The 27,718-nt window shown below is 39.4% G+C and overlaps 1 protein-coding gene across 14 annotated transcripts in view; it reads right to left on the bottom strand.

Annotated features, from left to right (window-relative positions):
- Positions 1–27,718, bottom strand: part of MICAL3 (microtubule associated monooxygenase, calponin and LIM domain containing 3) — a 205,664-nt gene that overhangs the window by 65,483 nt on the left and 112,463 nt on the right. For 6 of the 14 annotated variants that reach the window (XM_087873078.1, XM_087873080.1, XM_087873082.1 and 3 more), the window contains exons 15-20: positions 27,346–27,408; positions 24,188–24,361; positions 23,062–23,145; positions 5,105–5,291; positions 3,768–3,856; positions 1,840–1,927 (exon numbers count right to left, since the gene is read on the bottom strand). In XM_087873078.1, coding sequence (XP_087729204.1) covers positions 1,840–1,927; positions 3,768–3,856; positions 5,105–5,291; positions 23,062–23,145; positions 24,188–24,361; positions 27,346–27,408 — 685 coding nt within the window. Of the gene's footprint in view, positions 1–1,839; positions 1,928–3,767; positions 3,857–5,104; positions 5,292–6,686; positions 6,795–11,870; positions 11,979–13,357; positions 13,472–14,498; positions 14,556–18,408; positions 18,508–23,061; positions 23,146–24,187; positions 24,362–27,345; positions 27,409–27,718 lie in introns of all 14 variants that reach the window. The other 8 variants (XM_087873085.1, XM_087873087.1, XM_087873089.1 and 5 more) reach the window with 2 other exon arrangements.

Here is a 27,718-nt window from a genome sequence, read left to right as displayed (position 1 = left end):
TCTTGGTAGCAATTTAGAATTTGCACAAGACTTTGTAAAAGTTTTTGGAAACAAGCTAGGTCTGAAAAATCCTAAGACGTCCAGTCTGACCTAGATAATATTCAACATTTCCTCAGCTCTGAGTCCACGCTGGTATGCGATGATTTGAAATAACTTTAACTATCACCAAAAGTCATAAAGCAATTTATATCACAAAACACAGGATTGATTCATGCTTTAATTATTGCTATAATCAATTTAGTAGGATGCTTATAATATTACTTCTATAATTCAAACATGTAAATCACACATATTAGCAAAATAGCTATTTGACCCCTGAAGTCACACTATAAATATATAAAGTACTATCTAGTTGCTTAGTGTAGCATATATATTGGTTTCCTATACTTGTCACTCACTACTGAAATGCCACTCTACCTAGCAGTCAGTCATGAAATATGAGATGCCAATTACTTCTCCTGGCCAGCAGGGGACAGGAATTAACAGGTTAAGTAGCTTCTGAAGAATCCACACCAGCCATTAACCCAAATTAAACTGAGAGAAATAAGTCAGAAGCTCCCTAGCGTTATTAAAAATCTGGTTCATAGGCAATTTACTCCACTTTCAAATTACCTAAATTGTCCTATCAAATAACAAATTTAAATTAAACCTGCCCTTTCAATATTTGCCTGGACTACTAGGTTAAAACTCCTTTTAAGGGATTCACTCAGTGACAGCAACTAAGCAATTACATTAATGGAAAACTCCGAGGCTCAAGTCATGCAATTACAGTTTTTTTCATGCATTAAAAAAAAAAAGTCTTAATGTCTTTTAAAGATTCATTCAAAGGCCAAACCATCATGGCTTCATTCCCAAATATTGGCCATAAACTAAATAGGCCCACAGTTGTCCAGACCCAGAATTAAAATCCATTCTGATTTTCCTTCAGGTTTCCTTCCAGTTTGGTTACCAATGGTCCAAAAGAACAGCCTAGCCACATGAATGTTTTTGGCACAAAACGCTTCCTTGAAGGAAGCATCAATTTCAAGGTCAAGCAGAATCCTCTCAATAGCACTTTGACTTGAAAGCCCATTCCTGAACCACCATAAAGCCCCCCTATTTAGGCAGAGGAGATCGGAGCTTGTCAACCTCAGAAACCACTAGAGTTAAAGGCTATGGGGGAGGGGCCCCTCTTCGCTGTCCAGAGAAATCAAGGAGGATTATCGGTGAGGTTTTGATGTTTTGCTATTCAGATACCAAATTAGTGAGAATCAGGGGATACAGGGATACAGCAGTCAAAGAGTTTGGGTAAACACAGAAATTTAATTAATGAAGCCATATTCCAAGCCTTTTCAAGCAACACTAACATCATAAATAATTCATCAGTTACCCATTTCACAGATCAATTCTTTTGAAAAACTGGACCCACCATAAGGAAATGCTGAACTGGTTGTCTGTGTTTACCTGAACCAGATTCAAAACAAGATTTTTAAAGGTCATTTTTGAAGAGATTTGCCTCTAAAACTACAAGATACGTTGCTCCTTTGCCCCCCCTCCCCCATGTACATATTGGTCCCCAAGCGTCTCCCCAAACAATTCAGGGGTTACAATGCTGTGGTTAATATCCTAGTGCCGATAAAAACTCTCCCAGTATCTGCACAAGGATCTCCGACTGGACATAGAGAAAGGGGACTCCAAATGCTACCAGCTGGCACATGAAAAAGGAGTCCAAAGGATTTTGGGCTATGTGGTACCCAATGGAGGAAACCGTGCCCTGCAGCAGCTGGCTTGCCTCCCTAACTCTGTCAAAGACGCAGAGCGAGTACCGCACCATCTTGCCAAACAAGGAAGCAGAGCTACCTGGGGTCTTCTCTGACGAGGCTGAGATGGAATTGGCACGCCCTGCACCATCAGCCGCCATGTTGTCCTGTACAGTCCCTTTGTTCTCCTGGAGGGGGGAGGGAAGGTAAGGAAATAGACAATGTTAAGTGTAGGTAAAGGAAGACGCAAATGCAAATGAACAAAGGGTGACACTGTTTTGTTTAAAAAGCTGAACATGTTTGCAGTGGGGAGCTGCTGAGATCTTACTTAATCATGATTTGATTCATTATACTACTTTTGATTCCTTCAAAACAAAGACAGCTTTTCGGAACTGATAACTGATTTTCAGCATATCCTCCTCTGCTGGCTATATGAGGTTTTTTTTCATTGAAATAAAATGTACTGTTGAAATACATTTGAAGACTGGTTAAAGACTGTTCATCAAACCCCACAACTCCTTCAGCTTTCTCCAGCTCATGGGTCTCCTTCTGATATTCCTTCTGATATTCCTTTCTTTCTACACACTCTTGTCTTTGCACCTACTTCCCTCACTCCCATCCATGTTCAATGGATTGCTGGGAAACAGGCTGCTTCTGCCAGAGGACAAAACTGACCATAAGCTGCTGTTTGATCCAAGGATACCAGAATGACATTCAAAATGGTGGTGGTGGGACCAGGAGCTTGACAACAGCCTATTATTTAGAAGCTGCATCAGCCTACAAATGCATACAAGTCCATTTCGTCAGTTTCTTAACCCCCATCTGTCAGCAAAGCCAATTTGCGACAGGTTGTGAATCAGATGGTGAATGGCTAACAAAGTCTACTGGCAAAATGTCAGGGGTGAAACCAGTCGTCAGCTGGAAGTTGGCCACCCTAATGTAATTCATGCTTCCCTTCATCATCAATGCTCCATGGCTAACAGGTAAACATGATCGCTTATTTTCTTATTTATTTAAAGAATGTACATGGTTGCCTATCTTACATAGGGATCCTAGGCAGTTTACAGCAACCAATAAAAAGAAGATTAAAATATAAACGATTTTCATCAGGTGTCAGACCAATCATACTATTGAGCCCCTGACTCAACCACATCCGAAGCCAATCTTGGTGGAAACAGCCAAGTTTTCATTACCTTCCAGAAGGCTATAAGGATAGGGGGCCCTTAAATCTTAGGTGGCTATACGTACCTACCTATCTACCTCCCTACAAACATACATACCAGTGGTAGATTGCTACTGGTTCGCACTGGATTGGGCAAACCTGTAGCAGCAGCAGCGGGAAGCTCCGCAGACCCGCCCGGACGCTTCTGCGCAGAAGCGCTGCGAGCGCGCACAAGCAAACCGGTAGCGACAGATTTGGAACCCGCCCCTGATACATACATACATACATACATTATATAAAAACAAACAAACTAAAACATGGATTTATAGATGCAGATTTGGCCATTTGATGTTATGTAAAGTTTTAAATGCAAAGAAAGAATATAAAGTCAACCATAGAGATAAAATGAACATGTTACTGTTTTAATTTATTCCTTCATCTAGTTGATCTGATATTCTGGATTGGGGTATAGACCTCGATGTCTTCCACATATTTTGGTTTACAGTTTCCATAAATCCTTTCCATGGCCCATTTTGCCTCACTTTTATGAAAGAGATAGTCCAAAACATTTGGAGGACATATTCATCAACAGCCAGCCTTGCAGATTTTGAATCAAAAACTATTCTTTTGTGAAATACTTGAACATACGGGGAATAATACAAAGAAGAGTATTTTTATGATTCTATATGATATTTTCAATTTTGACTACAGAGAAGTATAATTTTACATCTACTGACACATTCTTGCATGGTCTCTACAATTCTGCAAGGTTTACAATTAATCCTCCCCTTACAAGCGACTCAAAGCCATTTTTAATACCAAGAAGCAACTCTTATTAAAAATAAATAAATAAAACTACATCTTACCTTTCCTGACAATGGACCCACTGCTGGTCTCTTCCTCTGGGCATAACCTGAAAGCCTGTAACAGTAGTGAGGTTTGCAGTAGAATTTTCCTACGAACAGATCAAGGAGAACAATAAGATAATAGGCGAACACCACAGTTGTTTAACACTTGCAGTGCAGGAATTTCTTTGTATCATGTCTACTTTGTCACGTCAACTATGTAATTACGTCCTCAAAGTCTGAATTTAAGTTAACTTATTCCAGCTTCAAATATAATCAATTTTCCTACGTTTCCCTGACATCTATTAACCAACACCCAGTTAGCCACCCGAGCATCCCAGGGAAACTTGTATGTTATCCCAAACAAAGCACTACTGTTAAGGAACAAAGGCTGTATCACATGAAAATCTGGCAGAAAAACTGCTAGAAAAATGAATGCAAAAAACAGAAGGGCTAGGCATTAACTCCAAACAGGCTACTTGCTTACAAGCAACTCTGGGAAACTTTGAGGGATGAAGAATGGGGAAAACTGTCGGAATGTGTCATGCCAAGGCAGGTGGTTTCCAACTATACATTTTAACTCTTAAATATTCCAACAGCCAACAGATCTGCTACTGAAGTCAGCGGTACAAGAACATGTGATGACCCATTAAACCTTCCGAAGAGTCTTTGAGGACATTTCCTTATGGAAAGTTACAGTTGTCTAACCACAAAAATCTTAAAAGTTGAGAAACTGGCCATTCCTCTCCTCAGGGAATATCTTTGTTAGTAACTTATGGGGTCTCACAAGAGAAGTCTAATTAATACGTGGCTGCCAAGATCTACAGTCTCAGCACTGAAATGGTATTATTGTAAACTGTAAATATAAAATATAACCAGCCTTGCTAATTATTAAGTTTTCCACAACAAAAACATCAATTAGGAGTTGAATCATATGTATTTTATCCCTTCTCTATGGAAGAATTTGTCCCATTGAAAATCTACAGCTGAGATTTAAAAGTATCTGTTCTTTTGTCTTTAAAGCTAAAAGCCTCCTTTCTGTAAGAGATAGGAGTAACTGTTGTGCATTGCAAATGCAATTGAGTAGTCTCACTTGGTGCTTTTGTAAAAGTTAGTATATCTAGTTCTATACTAAATCTTTAGTATCTGGCTTTAATATAAACCTAGATGTTAATATGTGTAAGGCTTGTATTCTGTCAAGAGCTCAAGGTGATATACATAACACCTTCTCCTCCTCCAATTTTTCCCAGAACAACAACCCTCTCCTTCCTCTAAGGACATATCCCGAGATTTATTTCTGCAGACGTGCAGCCCCAGAAGACAAAGGCAAATTCAACTTCAGAGAAAATTTCACTTACCGTCCACCAAATCGTAGGCATAGGAGGACAAGCGCAGAGTGGTGGCACAGTATTCACATTTAAAGCAGCTGCGGTGGAAGAATTTGCCTTCGGCGCTGAGCCTCTCCATCACATAAACCCGCTTGTGGCAGAAGTAACAGACATCACTGCCTCCAACATTGGGGGGGAATTCTTTTTTTAAGGAACCCTAAAGCAAGAGAAGCAAAGAAAGCGTGGTAAGTTGACTTTTACTCCCATTGATTGAAGGCATTCATTTTCTCTTGGGTTGTCTTGAAATTTTCTACAGAGTGGATGCTCCAGAGAATGCCCAAAACAGAGTAACTTCCAAATAAATCAAGGATCCTGAGACGGTGAGAAAAGGTTGGCAAATGATACAAGTAACCCAGAACCTGTAGCACTTAACTACCCGAATTATACAAGCCCCGTGGCACTTGATGGATTAGAGGATATATAAATAATTCATAGGAGTCTTGTTGACCTTCACCTCCCATCTCTAAAGGAGGAAATAATTATTTACTTTGTAGGGGTATTGTGCAAGAGATACTTGTGATATAGAAATTGCAATGGTAATAAGCCTCCTCATCTACCCAGGCAAGAGTTTCAACCCGTCTATATGATATCGAGTGGCGTCCGCATATATAATCCTAAAGACACAATCTATTTCTCAACTCATCTTTTATTCATAGGAGTTTTTACAAGAGTCAGGAACAGAAACAGGTATGCCTGACTATCTGTCCCAAAGGTGCTTTTCAAAAGTCTCTCTTGGTTCCCCCCCTCCCCCCCCCGGAACTTAGACTTTCTTGGGGTTTTTCCGTGAAGACGTTTTGCTTCTCATCCAAGACGCTTCTTCAGATCAGATAGAATGGTGGCGAATGAAAAGATTTATATTTGTGAAGTCATCTGGCACTCTGAAGGCTGGTCTTTAGCTCTCTGAGAGTCATTGAGGACACCTAGGGGTTTACCTCAGGGGTGAAATTCAAAATTTTTCCCTACTAGTTCTGTGGGTGTGGCTTGGTGGGTGTGGCAGGGGAAGGATATTGCAAAATCTCCATTCCCACCCCACTCTGGGGCCAGCCAGAGGTGGTATTTGCCGTTTCTCTGAACTACTCAAACTTTCCGCTCCCAGTTCTCCAGAATCTGTTAGAACCTGCTGGATTTTACCCCTGGTTTACCTGTACCTTCAGGGCCACCTGAATCAGAGTGCAAATGGGTGTGGAACCTTCTTCGGACTGCTAAAAGGACTGTGTTATAGACAAGAGATGGGTGATGTCTTATGCTTCCCCCTCTGTTGAGAGACGGCTATTCAATTTTAACACAGATGGCTTCTTTGTTCTTTCTCTCTGTCCAAAATGTGGACTTTGCTGTCTTCAAAAGAGGGAGGGGGGGAACCAAGGGAGCCCAGTTGCCTTTTAAAAAGCAGTTTTGGGATAACCATGACCTAGATGACTGAGAATCTCCATAGATGTCCGACTACCTCAGATAAAGCACCAAGGAGAAAAAAGGCTTTATAATGAGATGAAGAAACAGAACCTAATTTCAAATCTCACAAACACATATTGCTTTCGGCAAGTCATTCTCTTACCAGTTCCTTTTTGTCTAGTAGGGTTTTAGGCTGGTCTTTCCTTTGAAGCTGATTGGCTATCTGCTCAGCCAATGAGCTCACGCCTCCTGTATACATCTTTATATACTTCTACCAGGTGAAAATAATTGGGGAGAGGGAAGGTAATGGATGGAAAGAGAAACAATATAAATTGCCTTGAAACCAACAAAAGGGGGAAAAAAAGGATTAAAAAAAGAGTGCAAAAAACGAATCAAACCATGCCAGGGCAGTGGACCACGCAAGTGGGTGTGATACCAGCAATACAGGTGGCAGCAGCAACAACCAGTGTGTAAGCAGCACAAAATGTAACCACTCACAGTCCATGTGATTCTCAGAAGAGACTAACTAATTTGTCAGAAGACACTTCAACAAATGGGAAGAAGTTCAAAGACCAAAGTGTTTTTTCTCCAGTGGGACCAGTCTAATCAGGGCAATCGCTATTTTTGTGTGTTAAATTTATGTTTTACCGAACATAAACATTGGTAAGACATAAATTTAACACTTCAAATACCAAAGTTCCATCACCCTATTTCTTCAATGTGCTGTATTTATCTCTGTATTTAGCCCCCTGAAAGGTCTAGATTTTAGCAGCAATTTGGCCCTGCACAAGGACCAAATTGCACAATTAACTGTACAAGCTGATGCACAAAGCACGAGGATAGGAGTACACCATATTTGCTCAAAGTGAGACAATCTAAATTTAAGAAAACCACCCATGGAACATTGGACACTTAAAAAACTTGCTTCCATTACCACAACTTTGCTAAATCTAACCTAACCTTCCCTGTCTGAAAGATGCATGTGTTAGAAAAGAGTCCTGTTGCTATTTCAGGCATATACAGTACCCAGAAGAATGTTATTCACAGCAATATCTAACTATTTGGATATTATGAGTTACTTATGACATCCAAAAACATAAGCTTGGGAATTGTATGTTCTGAATAAAGGATATTTTGGAAGGGGGGGGGGAAAAAAGGCGACAGCAGAAAAGAGACAATTAATGTGAAAATTGCTGATTTTAGCTTATAGCCCAAGAAGAAGAGCGTTTCTACAGGGTTCTAAAAGCAAACGATAAATCAAACTGCACTACAGAAAAAAGCAGACAGGATTATCAACCGGGAACTATATTGGAAGAGGAAAAGCTTTTGTTTGACAAGTCACACAAAATACATTCTGCCAACACCTCCATGGGAAACGAAAAACAGATTGATGTTGGATGGCACCTCTTCAAGAAAAACAAGTTTGAAAAGAGATTCAAAAACAAAGTAGAACCATCCAGCAGTTCAGTCGTTTCAAAAACAAAGGATGTTCCAACTATTACACATTAATTTCCTTTGCACAGAAGGACACAGGCTAAGGCCTGCAAGTCTTCCCTTTTTGCCTTCTTGAGTGACTGAAGGTAGCAGAAAAGGTATGATAGCTTTGCCCTTCTCCAACTTGGTGTTGGGTGGATATGCAGAAGTACATTTCCATACTGCCCAACTACCATGATTGTAAAAGCTGCTGTGACTATAATGTCAATCTAGACCAGGGGTCTCCAAACTTGGCAACTTTAAACTGGCTGAGGAATTCTGGGAGTTGAAGGCCACAAGTCTTAAAATTGCCAAGTTTGGAGACCCCTGATCTAGACACACATAGAAGATTAAAAGGCTTGCCATCTGTTTTGCCCCCACCACAACCCCTGATATCCATTAGTTCAGGGGGGTCAAACTCGATTTCATTGAGGGCCACATCAGGGTTGTGTTTGACCTTCAGGTGTGTGTGGCCAGAGCAGGCGAGGCCAACTTGACATCACTCGTGTCAGGGGCGCCTGTGGTGGCCCAAGCGCTCTGCCAGCGAAAATGGAGCTTGGGAGGGCAGCCCTCCCAAGCTCCATTTTCCCTGGCAGAGGTACCACAGGCCAATCCTTCGCTGTTTCCAGGGCGGTCCCATGAGCCAGATTTAAGCACCCTATAGGCCGGATCCAGCCTGTGAGTCTTGACACCTCTGCATTAGTCAGAGCTAGTCTGTTTCAATGGTTAAGGTGCTGGAGTAGAAACTGCGAGGCCATGAATTCTAGTCCTCCCTTAGACATGAAAGCCAACTGGGCAACTTTGGGATGGTCCCTCTCTCTCAGCCCAATCCATCATACAGGGTTATTGTTGGGGAAATAGGAGACAGAAACATTAGGTACAGTGCCTAGAATTGTACAAGTAAAGAAGGGATATAAATCTAATAATTATTTATTTATTTTATTTATTAAATTTGTTTGCTGCCTATCTTACCATGATAAATAAACTAGGTGGACTGAGGTTTCTACAAATATTTTTCAGTTTCTTTGGATTTATTTTGTCTCCTTTTAAGAACCGTTAAAGCTCACGAAATTCAATGTTGGCAGCAATCAGTATGAAGAAATTGTTTAATGATCTATCGTCAACTCTACTGCCAATCACCTGTGACATAATTTTAGCATTATGTCAAAGAAAAATCCCCGTAATCTGCAAAATTATGTAAGCCTGTCCTATATTCACAGAAAATAGGACTCAGTTTGTGGGGGCAATAAGATGACTTTGTAAAAATATACAAAAGTATGAAGGCTATTGCTTAACGCATTGTAAGCCGCCCTGAGTCTCTGGAGAAGGGCGGCATATAAATCAAATATATATATATATGTATTACAGTATGGTGTTCTTCAACTAAAATCCACAAGTTAGTCTCAACCTTGCATGGAAAGTTCTTCAATGTCCATTTTGAGTTGGCATATCAAAATTGTATCCAATATTCAGAGAAGGGGACTACACAGATTTACATAAAATTATTACAATCCTGGCTGATTACCTAATAATCTGTAATTCTGAAAGTGTCTTTTATTGTGGCTGCAAAGTTTTATGTAAGAACACAACACCCTACCCCTCCTTTTTTTTTTTTTTCCTGGAGAAATCACAGAGTTTGGACTTCATCAATGTATGCTGTAAATCAGAGGTCTTCAAACATGGCAGCTTTAAGACTTGTGGACTTCAACTCCCAGAATTCTTCAGCCAGTCTTAAAGTTGCCAAGTTTGAAGACCTCTGCTATAGATAAAGTTCGGATTCTTGCCTTCTTTAGCATAAATCTCCTGCCACTTTTGGAGTATATTCATTATGTTATTGCCTATTCATCTAATTTGAAATTCTTCACAATTTGCTTTGCTTTTCACCATGCCCCATATTTCAGGAACATCTCCAAGTCTGGCTAATCTACGGATCATCATCTCACCTTGCAATCAGCATCCACGAAATAATAATTGTTTGGAAGATAATGTTGCTACTTCCTGTTTCTGTATGAATGAAGCAAGCAAGTCTTCTAAAATTGCATGTTATCTTGAAGTCTGGCAAATTAAGGTCCTTTGAAAACCCTGTTTGTTTCCATACATTATGACCTTCTGTCTTATTCATATACTGACAGTATAATTGGTCAATTATATTGGATAACTGCCAGAAACCAGTTTCTCTCTGCTTGTCAGCAAGTTTTAACTCACAGAGAGTAGATTGTGACTTGTGAATGCTTCTTCCTTTTCATTTGGAAGGGCCGGAGAAACTGTGTGACCTATGGGTCACCAAAAGTTTTTTAGTAATTGGTTTAAGTAGGTTCTGCCTCAATCAGAGGAAATGACTACAGAGGCCTCTTAGTCTTGATTTCCTACCCCAAATCTGGTTGGAAGAATTTCCTTTTTTTTTTTTGGGGGGCTGGGAATGGGAGATTTATATTCCCAGTCTTCCAACCAGAAAGTGTTTCTGGAGATCTGTAAATTTAGCCATCACGTTGGATATACCCACTCAAAATTATATCTCCTTCTGCTACCCAGATAAAAGCAAACCAACACACAAGAAAACAAGATTAGAAGTGGATTCTACAGTTTCAATAATAAATGTATGTTTGCAAAACTGGCGAATATCTGTAGCCTGGGTGAAGGGTGAGGGTGAAGGTTCATTCTCTGAGTTTATGGCAGTGGTAAAATCCAAATATTTTTACTACCGGTTCTGTGGGCGTGGTGTGGTGTGGTGTGGCTTGGTGGACGTGGCTTGGTGGCATGGCAGGGGAAGGATACTACAAAATCTTCATTCCCTCCCCACTCCAGGGGAAGGATACTGCCAGAGGTGGTATTTGCCGGTTCTCCAAACTACTCAAAATTTCCACTACCGGTTCTCTGAACTGCTCAAAATTTCCGCTATCAGATCTCCAGAACCTCTCTGAACCTGCTGGATTTCACCCCTGGTTTATGGATTTCATTACCAGGCTAGGTAACAGAGTTTAGGGGATGACAGTGTCAGTGTTCCTTTTACAAGGGCTTTAGGTGTGGGTGTGTCAATTGAGGGTCTGTGATGGGTCTTGTGATGGGCCAGGTGTAAGTCATCACTGAGTCTTGTGAGGGGTCTTGTGATGAGTAGGTTATATCAAGTCAGGGTCATTGGGAGGTGAACTGCTGGGGGGGCTGTGAGGGTTGGTTGAGGGTCGGTGCTGCCTGTTTATCTGCAAAAATAGGCAACATTTTCTGATAATAAATAAAATGTTTCCTAGTTTAGGAACATTCACGAGCTTTAGTTTCAACAAAGCGAGTGACAAACATTTCATTTCTTCACCTATTTCTTCACCTATTTTATTGGTCTCCGTTTTTTTACTTTCCAAAATACAGTACATTTTGTTGTTAAGTTGCCGTGCAACTTCAATCGTCACAATTACAACTACTGCAAAAGTGAGAACAAAAGGAGGACACGATCCTGAGATAAGAGTGGAGAAAGGTAAGAAAGAAATATACTTGCTGATCAAACCATAGTTTGGTAATTTTGAGCTCCCGGGGTGCCTCAAGCAGTCCAATACATTGCAAATAACAATATTAGAAGGAAGAGGCTGTTGAAGACCTCCGTGATGTGTGGCCTTGTGTTTTGTGAATGACTTTGGAGGCATACTCTAAAATAGAGCCAGTGATGTTAAGACAGGCAAGATGCACATCGGTACCGATTTTTATAAGCCTTGGAATACCCTGGGTATAAAGCAGCTTAAGCTTTCCCGTTTGCAAGCAAAACAGAATTAAGCTCAGCTTCACCAAAGCAAAGACCTTGGAGATGCCTGAGGCCTATTCAACAGCAGGAGATGGTGCAGGCTCAGGTATGCAGCCAGGTGTAGCGAGAAGCCCCACACCATGCTACCTGTCTGAGGGAATCAGATGAGGGAGAAGCGGGGCGGCTGGAAGAGCGGAGGCTACAGGAGAGCTCCCACTGCTCGACAACCGATCGACGAGCTCGCTCAGTCTCTGGCTACAAAATAAAGGCGAGAAAGTCAGGCGATGACATGTTTAAAAGCCACGAGAAAATGAAATCCACCCAAGCTTCAATATATCAGATGCTTTCAGCGGGGAAACAATAGAGACTCAGTGCTAGTGTTGCCATGAGGGCTTTCCTGTCATGTTTTCTTCAAATTCTGGAAATGAAGATTTAATTTAATTAATTAAATTTATATGCCGCCCCTCTCCGAAGACTCAGGGCGTATAGATCTATCCAAATTGATGAGGACTGGGGGATTTGGAAAAATTTAAAACTACACTGTAGTCAACAATCTGCTCTGAAGAAAATCTGGGAAATCTTCCTGAAAGATTTCCTTTGTGTCGTAGAATATCCTTTGGTAATAATAAACAGAAATATTCTGGATATGAAACACAACCATAAATAAAAGATTGGGGTTTTTGAAGAGATTTTTTTTTTAAAAAAAAACTATGCTAAGAGTTTACAGCTTTATGGCAAAGCTGTTGGCTGTAATGTGTCAAAATGGTTTTTATACCATCAGGATTAATTTGGGGTTTGACTCCCGTAAGCCAAAACTGATAGCTGAATGGACAGAATTCAACACTGCAGCAGCTTACACAAGACTATAAAGTATATTCTAGTTTTCCTAAATCTGGCACCCTCTGCATTGTGTTTAGACAGCAAATGTCAGAGTTCCCAGACACTGGAATTTTAGGATCTGCAGTCTCAACGCATTCAGAGGGTGTGTTGAGAATTGCTGCAGAATACATTCTAATTTTCAAGGGATAATATATGACTGAATTCCTGGCACTGAGAATCAGATTAATGAAGCAGAGCAAATGCAGGAATTTGGTTTGTTCTTTTTTTTCTAAGACCCATTTTTAAATTGGATTTAAACCCTGTTATGGGTTAAGTTACTTTCTGATTTCTTAACTACTTCTTAAGGAGGCCATTTTACAAAAACATGATCGCCCAAATCTAATAAATACTTGCAGACATTATTCTGCTCCAGACTGGCCAAGCAATGCTCTGCTAACACTGGTTGAATCAGTTTCAGTCTCTGAAAAATGCAATCCCAATTCTTTGGAGGTACAAAACATGCTTTTGATCAAAAATCCTTTTTAATTTAGTCATTTCCTTCCCACAGAAGCCACATTCCATTCATTAGTGCCAGAAGCATCTACTGAAATACTGATTCTGCAAGGGGGAACAATTTTTAGAAAAAGGGGGCTCACAATTATTATTATTTTTTTGCTACAATGTGAGTATACAGTGATCAGCCATTAATACGTGGCGCCTGATGCCTGCCACATTAGAGCTGCAGCAACTTTTCATTCCCTTTCCGTGGAATAGCAAGCAATCAAACCAGACCAGACAAGCAGGAAATCCATCACCTGGTGCCTGGTTGTTGGCCTCTGCTCCAGAAGAGCAGCCAGCTGGCTTGCCCTCTCTTCAATGGTGAGGGTATGCTCGGCCATATGGTCATCTGAAAAGAAATGATGAGTCCTCTGCAGAACAACAACGAAGGAAGAAAATGACCAGACGAAATAATACGCACAGGGAAGAAAAAAAGAGAGAGCTGGAAGCACAGAAGCCAAGCTGACAAGTGTCCGTGCCAGACAGCTCAACGATATGAAGTTTGAGGGAGCTGAAAAACTCTTCTAGAATAGAAGCTATTTCCCTCCTTGGGTGGGACCAAAGCTTGTCATAAGCCATTTAGAGTGGCCCAATCTGATCATATCTGCTGTTGAAGACCTACTGGTTTCCAGTAGATTGAAAGTATAGGCTGCATTCGGAACTGGGCATCTCGTAGCAGCGTGAAATAAAACATGCTTCCATGTCTAGCCAAACACCACAATCATTCTAAGTGACACAGAATAAGAGATTAAGGCAGGGGAAAAGGTAGGGCACTTTTCAAATACTGATGAGAGAAGAACTGTACTCCTGTGTGCCCTGAAGAATCTTTTGGGGACTGAATCCATATAGCACTGTGAGAGTTAGAGAGCAAGGACAGAAAGACTGATGCAGTATAAGGGCTATGCGAAAGAGAAAGAAAGTACTCTATTTCTTTTCTTACTCCAACTTTGCCCCCCATTTTTTAATGTGTGCCAGCGTGTTAAAAAAAAAAAGACAACAAAGGTTATCTTATCCATATTTCAGCTGCTATCTAATAAATCTGATAGCACTGAAGGGGAATCATACCAAATGCACCCTTAATGCCAGAAAAAGCTCCTTTTTTGCTTCACACCACAGCATTTCCTACCCCAAAGCTGGTTCCACATCTGCAGTGAGCAACGTGCCAAACTGAAAAAGCATACTGCATACTCTTAAAGGTGGGTCAGAACCTTTTCAAGCAAGTACTTTGGTGTAAACCCCATACACTCAAGAGAATGATTAATTTTGGAAAGATGTTCAGCAGCGCTGCGCTGAGGTTATTAGCATCATCAGCCCACAGATAGACATACAACTATCCTCCCCTGCCAGCTGACGATGTGCCTTCTACAACTCATGCTTGCTTTGGTCATGCCAGTTTACCCATTGATGCCTGGGACTCTGTTCTCCAGGTGGATCTGTCTGAGGATCTCTTGTGGCCTGCAGGCAAAAGAGTTACCTTAACAACACCCCCTCCCCAGACACACAAAAGACAGCAGAGTTTAATTAGGATCACCCTAGAAGAGAAAAATATTACCAGTCCAGGAAATATTTTGATTTCGGCACAGGTCATGCCGGGATAGGGAGAACATACTTATCCAACTTTATGTGGCATGGTTAAAAATAACACTCTAGACAAACTGTGTTAATAACTGGTGACGTAACACTGCATACACAGTAATAAAAGGGGTGCAGGAAAAAGAGACAGTTTCCAAGAAATGACCAAGTTAGTGCATTAAAATCTACCTTGTTTTAGAAATAACATGGGGAGTTAGACCTAAATAATTTGGGTAATTAAAACCAGATAAATTTATTATGCCGAAGTTTTTAAAAACACATTTATTGTTTTGAAAAGATCCAACTCTCCTTAACAAGACAAGTAAACAGGCCTCTGGACCAGCCTCGCTCTTATTTCCATCTATGGAGGCCATAAGCTATCCTGCCTTAAGAAATCTAGATTAAATCTGTATTATAATTCACCTATCTATAGTTTAGTCATCATGGAGAAAATCTATCTATGTGGTTGCTAAGAGTTGACAACAACTTGATAGGACATAATTGTTTTATCAAACTGAAATTCCAAAGAACACCAGAAACTACCAACTCTTCACAAAGAAACTACTATAGCTATAATCTTTCTATCAAGTCTATATTTATATATTGCTTAAATGGCGTTGTTTTCTGAAGTGCTAATATAGAAAGATGTTATCTTCTGACCTAACAAATCCAGAGCTGCCTTGCTCAAATCATAACCATTTTACACATATTTTTAAAGACTTTGATTTTTGGTTCACCATCTGTGACCAAAGTAACACTGACTTTTGAAACAAATATTTCCCTAAAGGCTTGGGAATGGACAGCTGCTTCTTGCTCTTTTGTCTGGATGAAAGCAGCACTGGAGCTTCACACCCTAAGCTCTAACACCTGGAGGTGTGCATACATAACGTAATCCCCATTTAGCAACTGATATCATTCAGTTATGAGAGTGATGAAAAAATAAATTTAATCCTCGCATTTATGGCCTTTTATGGCCTTCGCTGGTCTGTGAAGCAAAGGGAGGCTGAAGGAAGTTTGTAAGCAGTCACTTAGCGACTGCTTTTCTTAAGGACCCAGTTGCTGATTCCAATTATGGTCGCTAAACAAGGACCACTATACTGTCATACAAAACAAAAGCGGCATAGTTTGCAAGGATACTGCAAAATTGCTTCATCAGCCTGGCTTCCTCCCTCCCTCTAAGAATGCCTTCGGATACAATTCAAAGACCCGCAAAAGGACCAGAAAATTACCCTTTCCAAAATGACCGGAGAATATAAATGGAAGGATATTCTATTCAGTGTGAAAGGGATTATATTTTAACTAAATAAATTTTAAGTGTTTTCCTGAAATCGACTTTTGAAATCTCAGCCTATCTGTCTCTTGAATGCTAGATGTGATCCTAACAGCACAGCTTTACAAGATGTAATGACAAGTTAACTATGGGAGTTTTTTCCCCCCCTTAGTTGAATCAAGCACACATTTTGATTTATGTCTGTTTTTTCCAACCACGAGGACAGTGGTTAGAAAATCAATTTTATTTTTTACAAATGAGGATACCAAAATTGGTATGCTTGTTAAGCTACAGCTGATTTACTCTTAATTTGTCATGCTGTTGCATAACTATTTATACTTAGAGAAACACATTATTTTTCCAAGTCTAGTGCCAATGCAGATGACCACTATTATTTCAAGTTTAGTGACATGTTTTGATTTCTCCTTCATATTAAGAAAAATCTAGATGTTTAGAGCTCATTCTGAGCTAACCTGTTTGGTATTTCTTACTCTTTTTTTACTAAATAAAGGAGAAGGGAGGAATTTACACCAACTGCCAAGCTTTTCTTCCTGGGAAAAATCTTTCAATTCCCATCTCAGAGTCATGTGCCAACCAATCAAATTGTCAGGTCTTATAGTCTCATGACCAAACAATGCCATGAAGTCACGATGCCAGCTTTCGATAAAAACCTTGAGATCGTTGCTTGTTGGGAGCTTCTGCATGGAACCCACTACTGGGAACTATGGAAATTAGCTACCCTTGGGGTATTATTAAGAAGCTCCTGGCGACTCCTCTGCTTGAGCTAATAATAAAGCTTCAGCTACCTTTGTTTACAGGCCTGCTTATTGTTTCTAGATCTAAAAGAACCGATTGCCTGGGCACCTGATTGCTGCCTTGACATTTGGCAAAACACCAAGGAACATTTGCCTGGAAAGAATAACCAGAAAAACCGAAGTAGATCATGTGCAAGATGTAGACATTTTAAAGGATTGAGTTGTTTACTAGTGCTTTATAAGTGGGAGAAGATAAAATAAAGCACTAAAGGAAGTAAGGTAAAAATGTTAGTGGGCTAGAATCAGCTAAACTAGAAACTCTTTTCTTAAGTGTCAAGCACGATTGAGTTTTCCAATCTCACAAGTAAAGAAGAAAATGTCTCTGTGCTCCACTGAAGAGCAGGATTTCTCTAAGAACCTTTATTAATAAAACGCTTCCCAAGAATTGAATAATATAGAGCAGGGGTCTCCAACCTTGGCAACTTTAAGACTTGTGGACTTCAATTCCCAGAATTCCTCAGTCAGTTTTGCTCCAAGGTTGGAGATCCCTGATATAGAGGTCACTTCACAGCACAAAAACTTCATCTACATGTTTTTGCATCTCACTTTCTCTCTTTAAAAAAATAAAATAAAATGAGCAAGATTGGAAAGAATTTGCATTTCACCAGTGGCGACGATGACAGGGAAAGAAAAAATATCTTGAAATCACAGATACCCCAAAGATGCTTTTTCAAGAGGCAACTGGAATTTCCGTTTTTTCTTTGAAGATGTTTTGCTTCTCATTCAAGAAGCTTCTTGGATGAGAAGGGAAACATCTTCAAAGAAAAACCATAAAGTCCAGTTGCCTCTTGAAAAAAAGCCCCTTGGGGACAACCATGACCTGGATAACTGAGAATCTCCATAGACATCACAGGTATCCAACTGTACCAAGAGTCAGATAAGAACAAGTAGATTTTGATATTATCAAAACAACAATGTATTAGTGTAGCCACTGTGTGAGGCTACATCAATTTGTTTCATAAATAAATTTATGTAGTGCTTTAATGTGCACAAATACCTCATTTTCTTTCTTCATATTGAATATATATGTATATGTATATATAATATAGATATAGATATATACACACACATATGTATATGTATATATAGATATATATGCATACACATAAAATAAGAATAAAGTTTAAAAAAGAGAAAAATGCCTACAAATTTTCTATCAAGAAGAACACTTCAAAAGGAAAAATGCCTCTAATGTTTGAAGGCAAATAAATAGAGTACTTTAATCATAGTAAACAAAACAAAAAACCCCAAACAACAGGTAATCATTAAGATCTTAAACTAAAAATAGAACCAAACTATTTTGAATTTAAATTGCTAGTATTTATTGCCACTCTGCTTATAACAATAAGATAGCTACGCAATCTCAACATTAGCCTTTATTTAAGCTCAGGATTTTATTGGGTTCAGCAACTTATGTATTTTACACATAATTATCTAACGTAATGGACCAGGTAGATTCCGTGTAATCATAAGATACTAAACTGAAATCCAATGTGTACCCTTAAGTTTTCTCTTGGGAGGAAAGGGAGAATCTGATCAAGAGATCTGCAGGCTCTTAAGGAGAAACTCAACCCAAGAAGGGCATGTAGTCCAGTTGAAGAAGCAAGGAGGAAGAGAAAAAGGAAAGACAGAGCATGCAGAATGAAATCACCTGCTGACTGGGGTACGATGGAGAGGAAGTACAAATGGAAGAAGAAGAGAGCATGATCACTTTTTTGGGACAGGTCCGACAACGCTCCTTTTTCCTCATCTTTGTTTTAAAATGATAGAACAAGAAAAACAATATCATCGGCTTCATTTTAAGACCCCGCATACAAAACTCAACATCTTAATTTTTTTTTTTTCTGCAGAGAAAACCAGCCTAGGAGCAAAACCTTTTCGTTCAAATACGGAACTGCTTAATCTCAAATTGTGTAGCCAAGGAATACATTTTAAGCGCCTTCCCCTGCATTTTGCCTGAGTTGTGGCTGAAAAAATGCATCATCTGGAGCAGTGCTCCTTAAATTTTTGGGGTCCTCTGAAATTTGGATTGTGGCCTTTAGCCAATGCGATGTTGCTGGGGATAATGAGTGTGGCAGGTGAATATATGGGGGAGGAATCAAAGAGAACAAGTGATTTGAAAGAAATGGACCTTGTTTTCTTTCTTACTTTAGGAGCCAGAGGTCTTCAAACTTGGCAGTTTTAAGACTTGTGGACTTCAATTCTGGGAGTTGAAGTTCACAAGTCTTAAAGCTGCCAAGTTTGAAGACCTCTGAGCTAGAACCTCTGCAGAGCAAATTCTTAAAGGGCAGGGTTTTCACTTCACCTGAAAATTTTCACAAATGTTCATAACAAGTTGCTTCATGTGTCTGAAATGCTCAAAAACGTTCAAATATGAAATTCTGTGTCCACTTTCAAAAGCACCAAAATACAGTCAAGCAAAACGAATTGCCTGCCCTACTCAATGCAATGTTGAACAATCTGCATAAAACAACTCAAGCTATTGTTGTTGTTGAGAAATATACTGCTGTTTCCTATTTTTATATTATTTTCCCAATTCAATAATATTAATTGCAAAGCATACCAGAATATACAGGTCATACAACATAAGTATATCATCAACTTTACTGCTTGCCTAATGATGACTCATATCATGAGGGACCACATGATGATTGATGACTGACATAAGGTTCCACCTGGATTTCTTTCTAGTTCCCCTAAGCTAATACTACACTACACTGTAATAGGACCTGACATTTCTACATCTACACCGGCCTATCTTCCAAACTTCCTGATACTATGGTGACTATGTGTTTAGAGATGGAGTCACGATGTTCCATAGGAATGTAACTTTGCAAACCACACTCCTGGGTGCCCATCTTTTTCATCTTTCGAAAACATGCAAACAAGATGTCAGTGTGTCAGTCCATACAATATGATTGTTCCCCAGCCATGACATTCAACCTCTGAATCCTTGAGCACAATACAAAGTCTTCATGATCAGTAATATTAATAATCTTATTCTTCATAAATATCACTACAATTTGTGCAACTTAATTCACAGTTGCAGTTTATTATTCCAGTTTTGTATTTTCCTTCTTTTTGGTCCTGGGCTTCACTCTATCATGTCCCAATAAATTCATCTAAAGTATGGACCATTCCATCAAACTTCTAAAAATGTAGAATACACTATTTTCCACTTGAGATGTAGCACTCAGTTCTTGGTTTCCAAAAATACAACGATGAAGGATGTTCCCTGGGTCAACGCATTAAAGGTAAAAAGGAGATTGTGCATTACAGAATTCGCTGTTGATGTTCTTCTATAATGATAACCTTTTTCCATTTCAGTGTAAAAAGATCTGATGTTGTTGCTGACATAATTCTTCTCCATCAAGTAATAAACACATTTGGCTATCTTGACACAATGACCTACCATCAGAATTCCAATCCACAATTTTAAGTTTCAAAACTTTATTTCCCCTTCCCGTCCCCACTCCCACTCCCACACACACACACTTGTGCTATTAGTATGCAAATGAAGAGTAAAGCTGTTAAGTTCAAGATGAAACTGTCTTCAACCATAGAGCAGTCATGTTTATTTCTTCAGTACTATTGCTAGAATTTTTCCCTAACATGGTAGAAGAGTAGATTTAATCTTTTTAATAATGTCCATTTTTATAAAAATAAGAGAGACTATACTTCTGACTGTGTATACTCATGTTAATAAAAATGTGAGGATGATTAGAATTGGTAGAAAGATGTTGAATCTACTTAATTAAATTTGTTCAAGGTAAAGTATCAAGTGAATAAGAGATATAAGATTCTTTTGGTCACATCTTTTTGTGAAATACAATCAAAACACAAAGGACTAATGTCTCAGACACTCTTAGATCTGACCAAAACATATGTGGGATGAATTGTTTCTTGTCTGTAAGTTGAAAGAACATCAAAGAGCTGTTCCACTTAAATTTGATGCTGTTTCTCTTGGAGAAGATACCATGTTTCTACATGCTTCAAGCTACTGAGCAAAGAGATGGTTGACTTGTTCAATGAGCTTCAGCAAAAGTTCACACCATAATTTATAAGACTCTTAAACAGTAATTTGGAAAATGTTGTACCTTTCACCTTCAAAGCCATATATGCTTTGTCTTCAAGAAGAAACCATGATATTGACCAGAATGAAGTTCATTCAAAAAAAAAAAAAATGCCCTAACTAAAATTTTTGTCTGTAATTACAATATTCTCCTTGTGTTGGTAGTAATAAAAATGGAAATTTCCATTAAAGATTTCCTCTTTGGGAGGAAAAAGGGGTTTAGGGTGCATATAGAGGAGAGAGAAGACAAACAGTTCTGTTCATGAACAACTACCATCTGATACAATCAGAAGAAAAAAAATATAAGGAACAAAGTCATGAGATCTTGCAACCATTGTTAGAAAGGCATATCTCCTTTAACTGATTTTGGATAGCTTGTGGGATATTTGTTATATTCTTATAGTGTCTTTTCCATTAGCTGGCCACCAAAAGTTCTTCAAATGCTGAAATCTCTTATGATAATTCATCTTGTTCCAGTAAATCATCCTTGATGTGCTTTTCATTGATCAAGATAGCATCACACTTTAGCAGCACTGTCTTTGCATACGACAATTGTGAAGATTAAGATCTCAAAGCAATTTCACTTTGGTAGCCAGAATCACACCCATGTTATAATTATATTTCAGACTACTGCTTTCTCAGGGACTCATCTGAATCTAGGTTAAGAAATTAAACGATCTGCTACAAAAAAAGTGAAAAACCTTTAAGTCTGAGAGTTGTGTGGATTGGCCCTGAGTCCTGTACATAAATTCCTTAGAAGAAAGAAATTAAACTATATAACATAGCAAGGTTCTACTCTATCAACTTGGTATTTTAAGCTACACACCAAAAAGAGAGCCATGTTGCAAAACAACTTTGAAAATATTCCTTTCTTGCAGATTAATTCCATGTTTCTTGGCTCTGCACTTAACACATGATCTGAGCTGCAAATGAAGCATATCCATCCGGCACGGTTACGTTCTGTCTGCTATTTTCCACTTCATTTTGCTTTCAGAACGTTGTGCACAATTTTGGCTAGAAGCAAGTAGGAAGTATGTATGTTTTGACTGAGTGGCTGATACACAAATTAAAATATGTTGGTAAATAATTACAGGAGCATTTCATAATCTGATACCCTGCTGATGGTAACAGGTTGAAAGAGGCTATCCATAGGTTGATAATAATGATGGACAATAGCTGCTATAAATAAGTAAGTCAACAAGAGATATTCACCAGCAAAAGACTAAATAGACTCATCTTCATTTTCATTTGTGTTTTAAGCAGATGTAAACTGAGAAAATATTAGAAGCTCTAGTACTGCTATACGTTTCCTTTAAAAGAGTCTATATACCTATTGTATGTGAATGTTTAGAAACATTATTAGTATATTATTAATCCTCACATTAGTTTGCGGGTTTTTGCTCATGTTCTGATGAGATTGTTTCCTAACCATAAACTGATTTCCTTGAAGAATCTATACATTGAATACTTAAAACAATACTAGAATAGGAATCAGAAGACACGTGTTTAATTTCTAAACGATTTCTCCCAATTAAATTAAATATCTTTTTTACATTTACACTATAATAAAATCTCTTTGAAAATTCTTCAAGCTGAAAAAGACCAGCGTCTACTGTTAAGTATAACAAAAATCCATAATGCCAAATGAAATAAACTTTTCTTATCATCTGTAACAGAAACAGAAAGATGCATCTTTGGGCAACTGCCAGTTCCTCTATATTAGTGCAAGAAGGATGTACAATTGGTATATTTCAAAATGTGTGAAGTATTTCTGTCAGGGCTAATTCTCATATTGTTTACCAGTACTGCAGATTATATCTCCCTCAAGAAAGTTCCTCATAGATATTAGAATGCAATAATATCAACTTCTCCTAAGATTGAATTGAAAATATCTTCAAATCATGATTATATAAACTGATGGGATAGCCATGCTTCCATATAAATGAAATTACATTTATTAGATGCTTTCAGAGTAGTGATTTCATGACTGCTCAAGGTTTTGTTAATAAGATACATTAGAAAGGATCTTTGCTATCTTTTCTGTGCTATCAATTTTACTGATGACTCGAAACTAGGAACCATATATAAGCCATAACTTTTTAGTAGGTTCGGAGATCTTGAACAGAAAGCAGGGCCTGCGTAAAGGAGCAGGAGTAGTAGTGTGGGATGGAAAAGCAGTAGCCAATGGGGCAGTGTGGCAGTGTGACACTCATTCATTGGGGTTCGTTTTACCTGTTTCCACTGAGGTATTGGGGCATGGCGGCCCTGCTCTCGCTGTCGATAGGCAGGATGGCTGAGAGCACGGTCTTGATAAGGCTGGGCAGAATGTTGCATGCAGGTCATAACATGCCCAGGATGGTGGGCATTTCCACAAAAGGCAAAAAACGGAACTCACAAAGAAACCCACAAAGGGACGGGGGTAGATATTAAACAGGGTGATTCGAAGACAGACATCAAGGAGGGGGAGAAAAAATGGAGTAAGAAAAAATTAGTTGGCAAACAAAAAAGTAGAGAAATATTTAAAAATGGAAGGGCGGGGGGAATGGGGAAGGAAGACAGAAACGTAGCCACGAGGAGGCCATCTGTCTCCTATTATTTGGACAAGTTACTTGAATAGGTTTAGATTGGAAGTGAAAAAAAAAATTCCTAAAATAATCACAGCACAGATGTTTTAATCCGTTCTTCATGCCAACAGTATCTTTACCAGGGTATCGTTTGAAATTCTGGCATTCCGTTTGCAGCACATTGCAAATTGGATACAATGCTCACTGGGAAAAAGATACGTCTCCTGCAGTGCTCAGTCAAGTTAAATAAATCCTATAGGATCCCTGGGTGAAGCCAGTTATTTGAACCACATTCTCAAACAGAGAAGCTGATTATGTATTAATGATTCATTGCAACAGCTACTGAAAAATTGTCTTCTGTATGTTGAACAGATGGCAATTCATCCAAGATTATTTTACAAAGAAGTTCCCTGAAGACTACATTTCATTCCAGGATCAGCACAGAGCCGGGGGCTGACGGGGCTCTCAAGCAGTAGCTTTCATGACCTGGGAACCTGATCAGGCCTCCAACCCCAAATTATTTCTAGACACTGAGCAAAGAAATGGCAACTTGCCATCATGTCTCTGTATTCCAGCACTGCTCTTGGGCAGATTGGCATAAAACTCCAGCAGGATTAAAAAGGGCTTCTTGATTCCTAGAATGCAAGAGCAGCTTTTATAACTTGTTTGGCTACAGAGGGAGACTTGCATGACCTCCACTCAAGTTCAAATGCCCCTCCAAGGCAAGAAGATCCGTCCTTTATCAAAGCATTAACTAAAGCCCCAAATGCATCCAATACGAGGTCCCTTCTCACCTGTCTCCGAAGGCCTGTGGACTGTGCGGGGGCGTTCTCCTCAAATTTGGCTAGCAGCTGTGTTGCCATAGACTTCACTTTATTCTGGTTCCCGATAGCGGCATCAATTCTTCTCTCGGTCAGGGCACTTACAAGGGTGGGCCTGTCTTCACGACAGCTTCTGGAAGTGTCTTCCTACAGATCAGTGTCAAGAATGGATTAAGAGATTCCTTTCGGGTACACTTGAAAATCCCTCTACCCAATTCCAGTTCTGAGCATCATTATGAGTTCTGAAGAATGTTCTCATTCTTGCCAGTTTCGCAACTTGGGTGTCCTCCTGGACTCACAACTGTCTCTAGAAGGGCATTTGACGGCTGTGGCCAGGAGGGCATTTTATCAGGTTCGCCTGATTCGCCAGTTGCGTCCCTTTCTGGATTGGGACTCGTTAAATACGGTCACTCATGCCCTCGTCACTTCCCGCCTGGACTACTGCAATGTTCTCTACATGGGGTTCCCCTTGGTCTTCCAGGTACGCTTCAAGGCTTTGGTTACCACCTTTACAGCGCTCCATGGCCTAGGACCGGGGTATCTATGAGACCGCCTTCTGCCACCAGTAGCCTCTCACCGACCAGTACGCTCCCATAGAGAGGGGCTTCTTAGGGTGCCATCGGTCAAACAGTGTCGACTGGTGGCCCCCAGGGGAAGAGCCTTCTCTGTGGGAGCACCTGCCATCTGGAACGAGCTCCCTCCGGAGATACGGAGGATTACAGACCTGCGCACTTTCCGCCGTGCCCTCAAAACATTCCTATTCCAGCAGGCCGGCCTGGCCTAACCTCTTTTTTAAACTGTTTTTAAATTTTTTTAAATTTTAAATTTGTCTTATAAATTTGGGGTGTTTTACAATTTGTTTTCTGGGCCAAATTATTTAATTGTATTTTAATGGTTTTTAAACATTTGTATTATATGTATTTTATCTTTTGGCTGTTCACGGCCCTGAGTCCTTTGGGAGTAGGGCGGTATACAAATTTAATTAATAATAATAATAATAATAATAATAATAATAATAATAATAATGATGATGATGATGATGATGATGATGATGATGCATCCGGCCCATGGGCCGAGAGTTTGACACCCCTGATCTATGGCCATTTACAAAAACAAATTAAAAATGCAAATTCCCTACGTTCAACTAAGGAATGCAAAGAAAACCAAATCCTATTGGTTCAGAATTACAAATGTTAATGTATAATCTTCCATTAGGATACACCACATATTTTAAAATTCCAAAGATTCTGAGACCAAAGTAAAGTTAGGAATATGTTCCATGTAAGTTTACCCAATGGTTTAATAAAGACTAGAGGGGGAGGAAAGCAGTCTCTGAGCTTTATTAGCACATGGAGAATCACATAAATGACTAATCCTTTGACCAAATTAAACCCGTGAAAGTAGACAGGGAGTATGTCAAGGCAAAGGCAGAATGCTTCATCCTAATATCCAACTATATAGACAGGGTTCGATTTATTTTTACTTCATTTTATTGATTTTATAAAGAAATATTCTAATTGTTATTGTAAACTGCCCAGAGATACTTAGGTAAAATGGAACAGTGTAGAAATGTGATACATAACATTAAATAAATATTCAATCATGTCCATGATCACTGTTGGAAGTGAACGCCCAGTAACACATTTTTCTCCCCATCTAATATTTGTAGAAATTAAAGCTGATGATTAAGCATCTTGTAAACTATATGGCAGCCATTCAATGTCTTCTTAAGGATTAGAAACCCAAGTGACTGTGTGCAGGAAAGTTTAGTAACAAGGGCTTCAGGCTTCTTGCTGTTATAAATCCCAAAACTATGTTGAGGAATGCAAGATTCTTTTGAGCTCCGGTCAGATCTTAACCTCTTAAAGTTAAGTTCTTACTCTTTTATTTATAGTGGTATGTACTTCCCTTACTCAAGTGACTCTAGGTGGTTTACAAGAGTAAATTCAAGATATCCATAAAATCCAAATATTAAATATCTTTTTTAAAAAATTTGGTGTTGTGGCATCCAAACTCAAAATATTTTCAACTGCTTCCTAATGTATAAAGTGATGGAGGCCAACCTAAAGCAAGAGAATAAAGTGTCCCACAATAAATAGCCCACCATGAAGAATGACATTTTTTGGGGGGGTTCTTTGATCTCTCTAGGGAGCAGGTACCCGTACCATCTTCTCACAGCCAAGGTACGGTGAGCAAATTTAATCTGGAGAAGATAGATAGGGAACAAGCCCACTGAACAGGAATCTAAAAAGTGTAAAGCATAAATATTATCCAGATTATAGTGTGCCAGTATAGGGGATAATTCTGAAAAATTATCCCCTATTCCAGCATCAAGATAAGAAAATACGTATTAAGCTAAAAAGAGCACCATTTTTTAATCACTGGAATGTACAGGTTGCTGTGGGTCCCAGTTTTGACTGCTGGTATTTACCTAGTGATTAAATTGCATGAAAATAGTTATTTAAGTGCCGGAGCTGTGCCCAAAACAAAAGAAATGTGATTTGTTTTCAATCGGAAATAGTTATGTTGGCACTCAGAATGGGGGTGTCAAACTCAATTTCATTGAGGGCCACATCGGGGTTGTGTTTGTCCTCGATGGGGCCAGGGTGGGCGTGGCCAACTCGAAGTGACTCGTGTCGGGGGCGCCTGTGGTGGCCCAAGCATTCTGCCAGCGAAAACGGGCTTCTGAGCTCCGTTTTCGGCTGCGACGGCTTCCTGAAACCCTCTGCCAGTGAAAACGGAACATGGGAGGGCGGCAGCGCGGGCGGTCCTTCACTGTTTCCAGGTTGGCCCCGCGGGCCAGATCTAAGCCCCCAGTGGGCCGGATCTGGCTCCTGGGCCTTGAATTTGACACCTGTGTTCTAGGTTGACTTGTGGTTTGACAGAATCAAACCTGGGATATTTTAGCTCTTAATTTCAATTTATTGGCTATTTTGATTGTTGCGTTCAATTTAGTTTGGCTTTTGCATTTATTTCATTTGAAGTACATAGAAATTACTGATTTAAAAATGTTTTGCTAAGTTACAGTTCAATGTACTGTGCAAATATATGATCCCTGACTCCTCTAATTCCAAATTAGCTAAGATTCCAAAATGAACAGGAATTTAAAAAATGAAAACAGTATTACTTACATCTTCTGACTGGCTGGTTTTCCTCCTCTTTCCTGAACCATCCAGATCTTTCTCCTTTTTATCCTAAGCAGAAGAGAGAGAATTCTGAATCCCGGTTGTCTCTATATCATATTTTATATGTTGATAATGTTATTATTCCTGTTTTTCCCATCTGAGAACAACCTGAGGTCCTTTTTCTGAAGTGAGCCGGTGTGTTTGTAACTTTTTGGATCAGCCTATTCCACGATCCACTACAACCTAACAGGACTAAGTGCTGTTATGTAGCACTTAGCTGCCAGCTGCCTGCAATTAGTGCGAGTTCAAATCTCACCAGGCTCAAGGTTGACTCAGCCTTCCATCCCTCCGAGGTAGGTAAATTGAAGACCCGGATTGT

Source organism: Pantherophis guttatus, chromosome 7, assembly GCF_059756535.1.
Source record: "Pantherophis guttatus breed Tessera chromosome 7, ASM5975653v1, whole genome shotgun sequence".
In the NCBI taxonomy this organism is placed as follows: domain Eukaryota; kingdom Metazoa; phylum Chordata; class Lepidosauria; order Squamata; family Colubridae; genus Pantherophis; species Pantherophis guttatus.
Note: the sequence above shows the minus strand (reverse complement) of the source record. Positions and strands in the feature narration are given on the sequence as shown.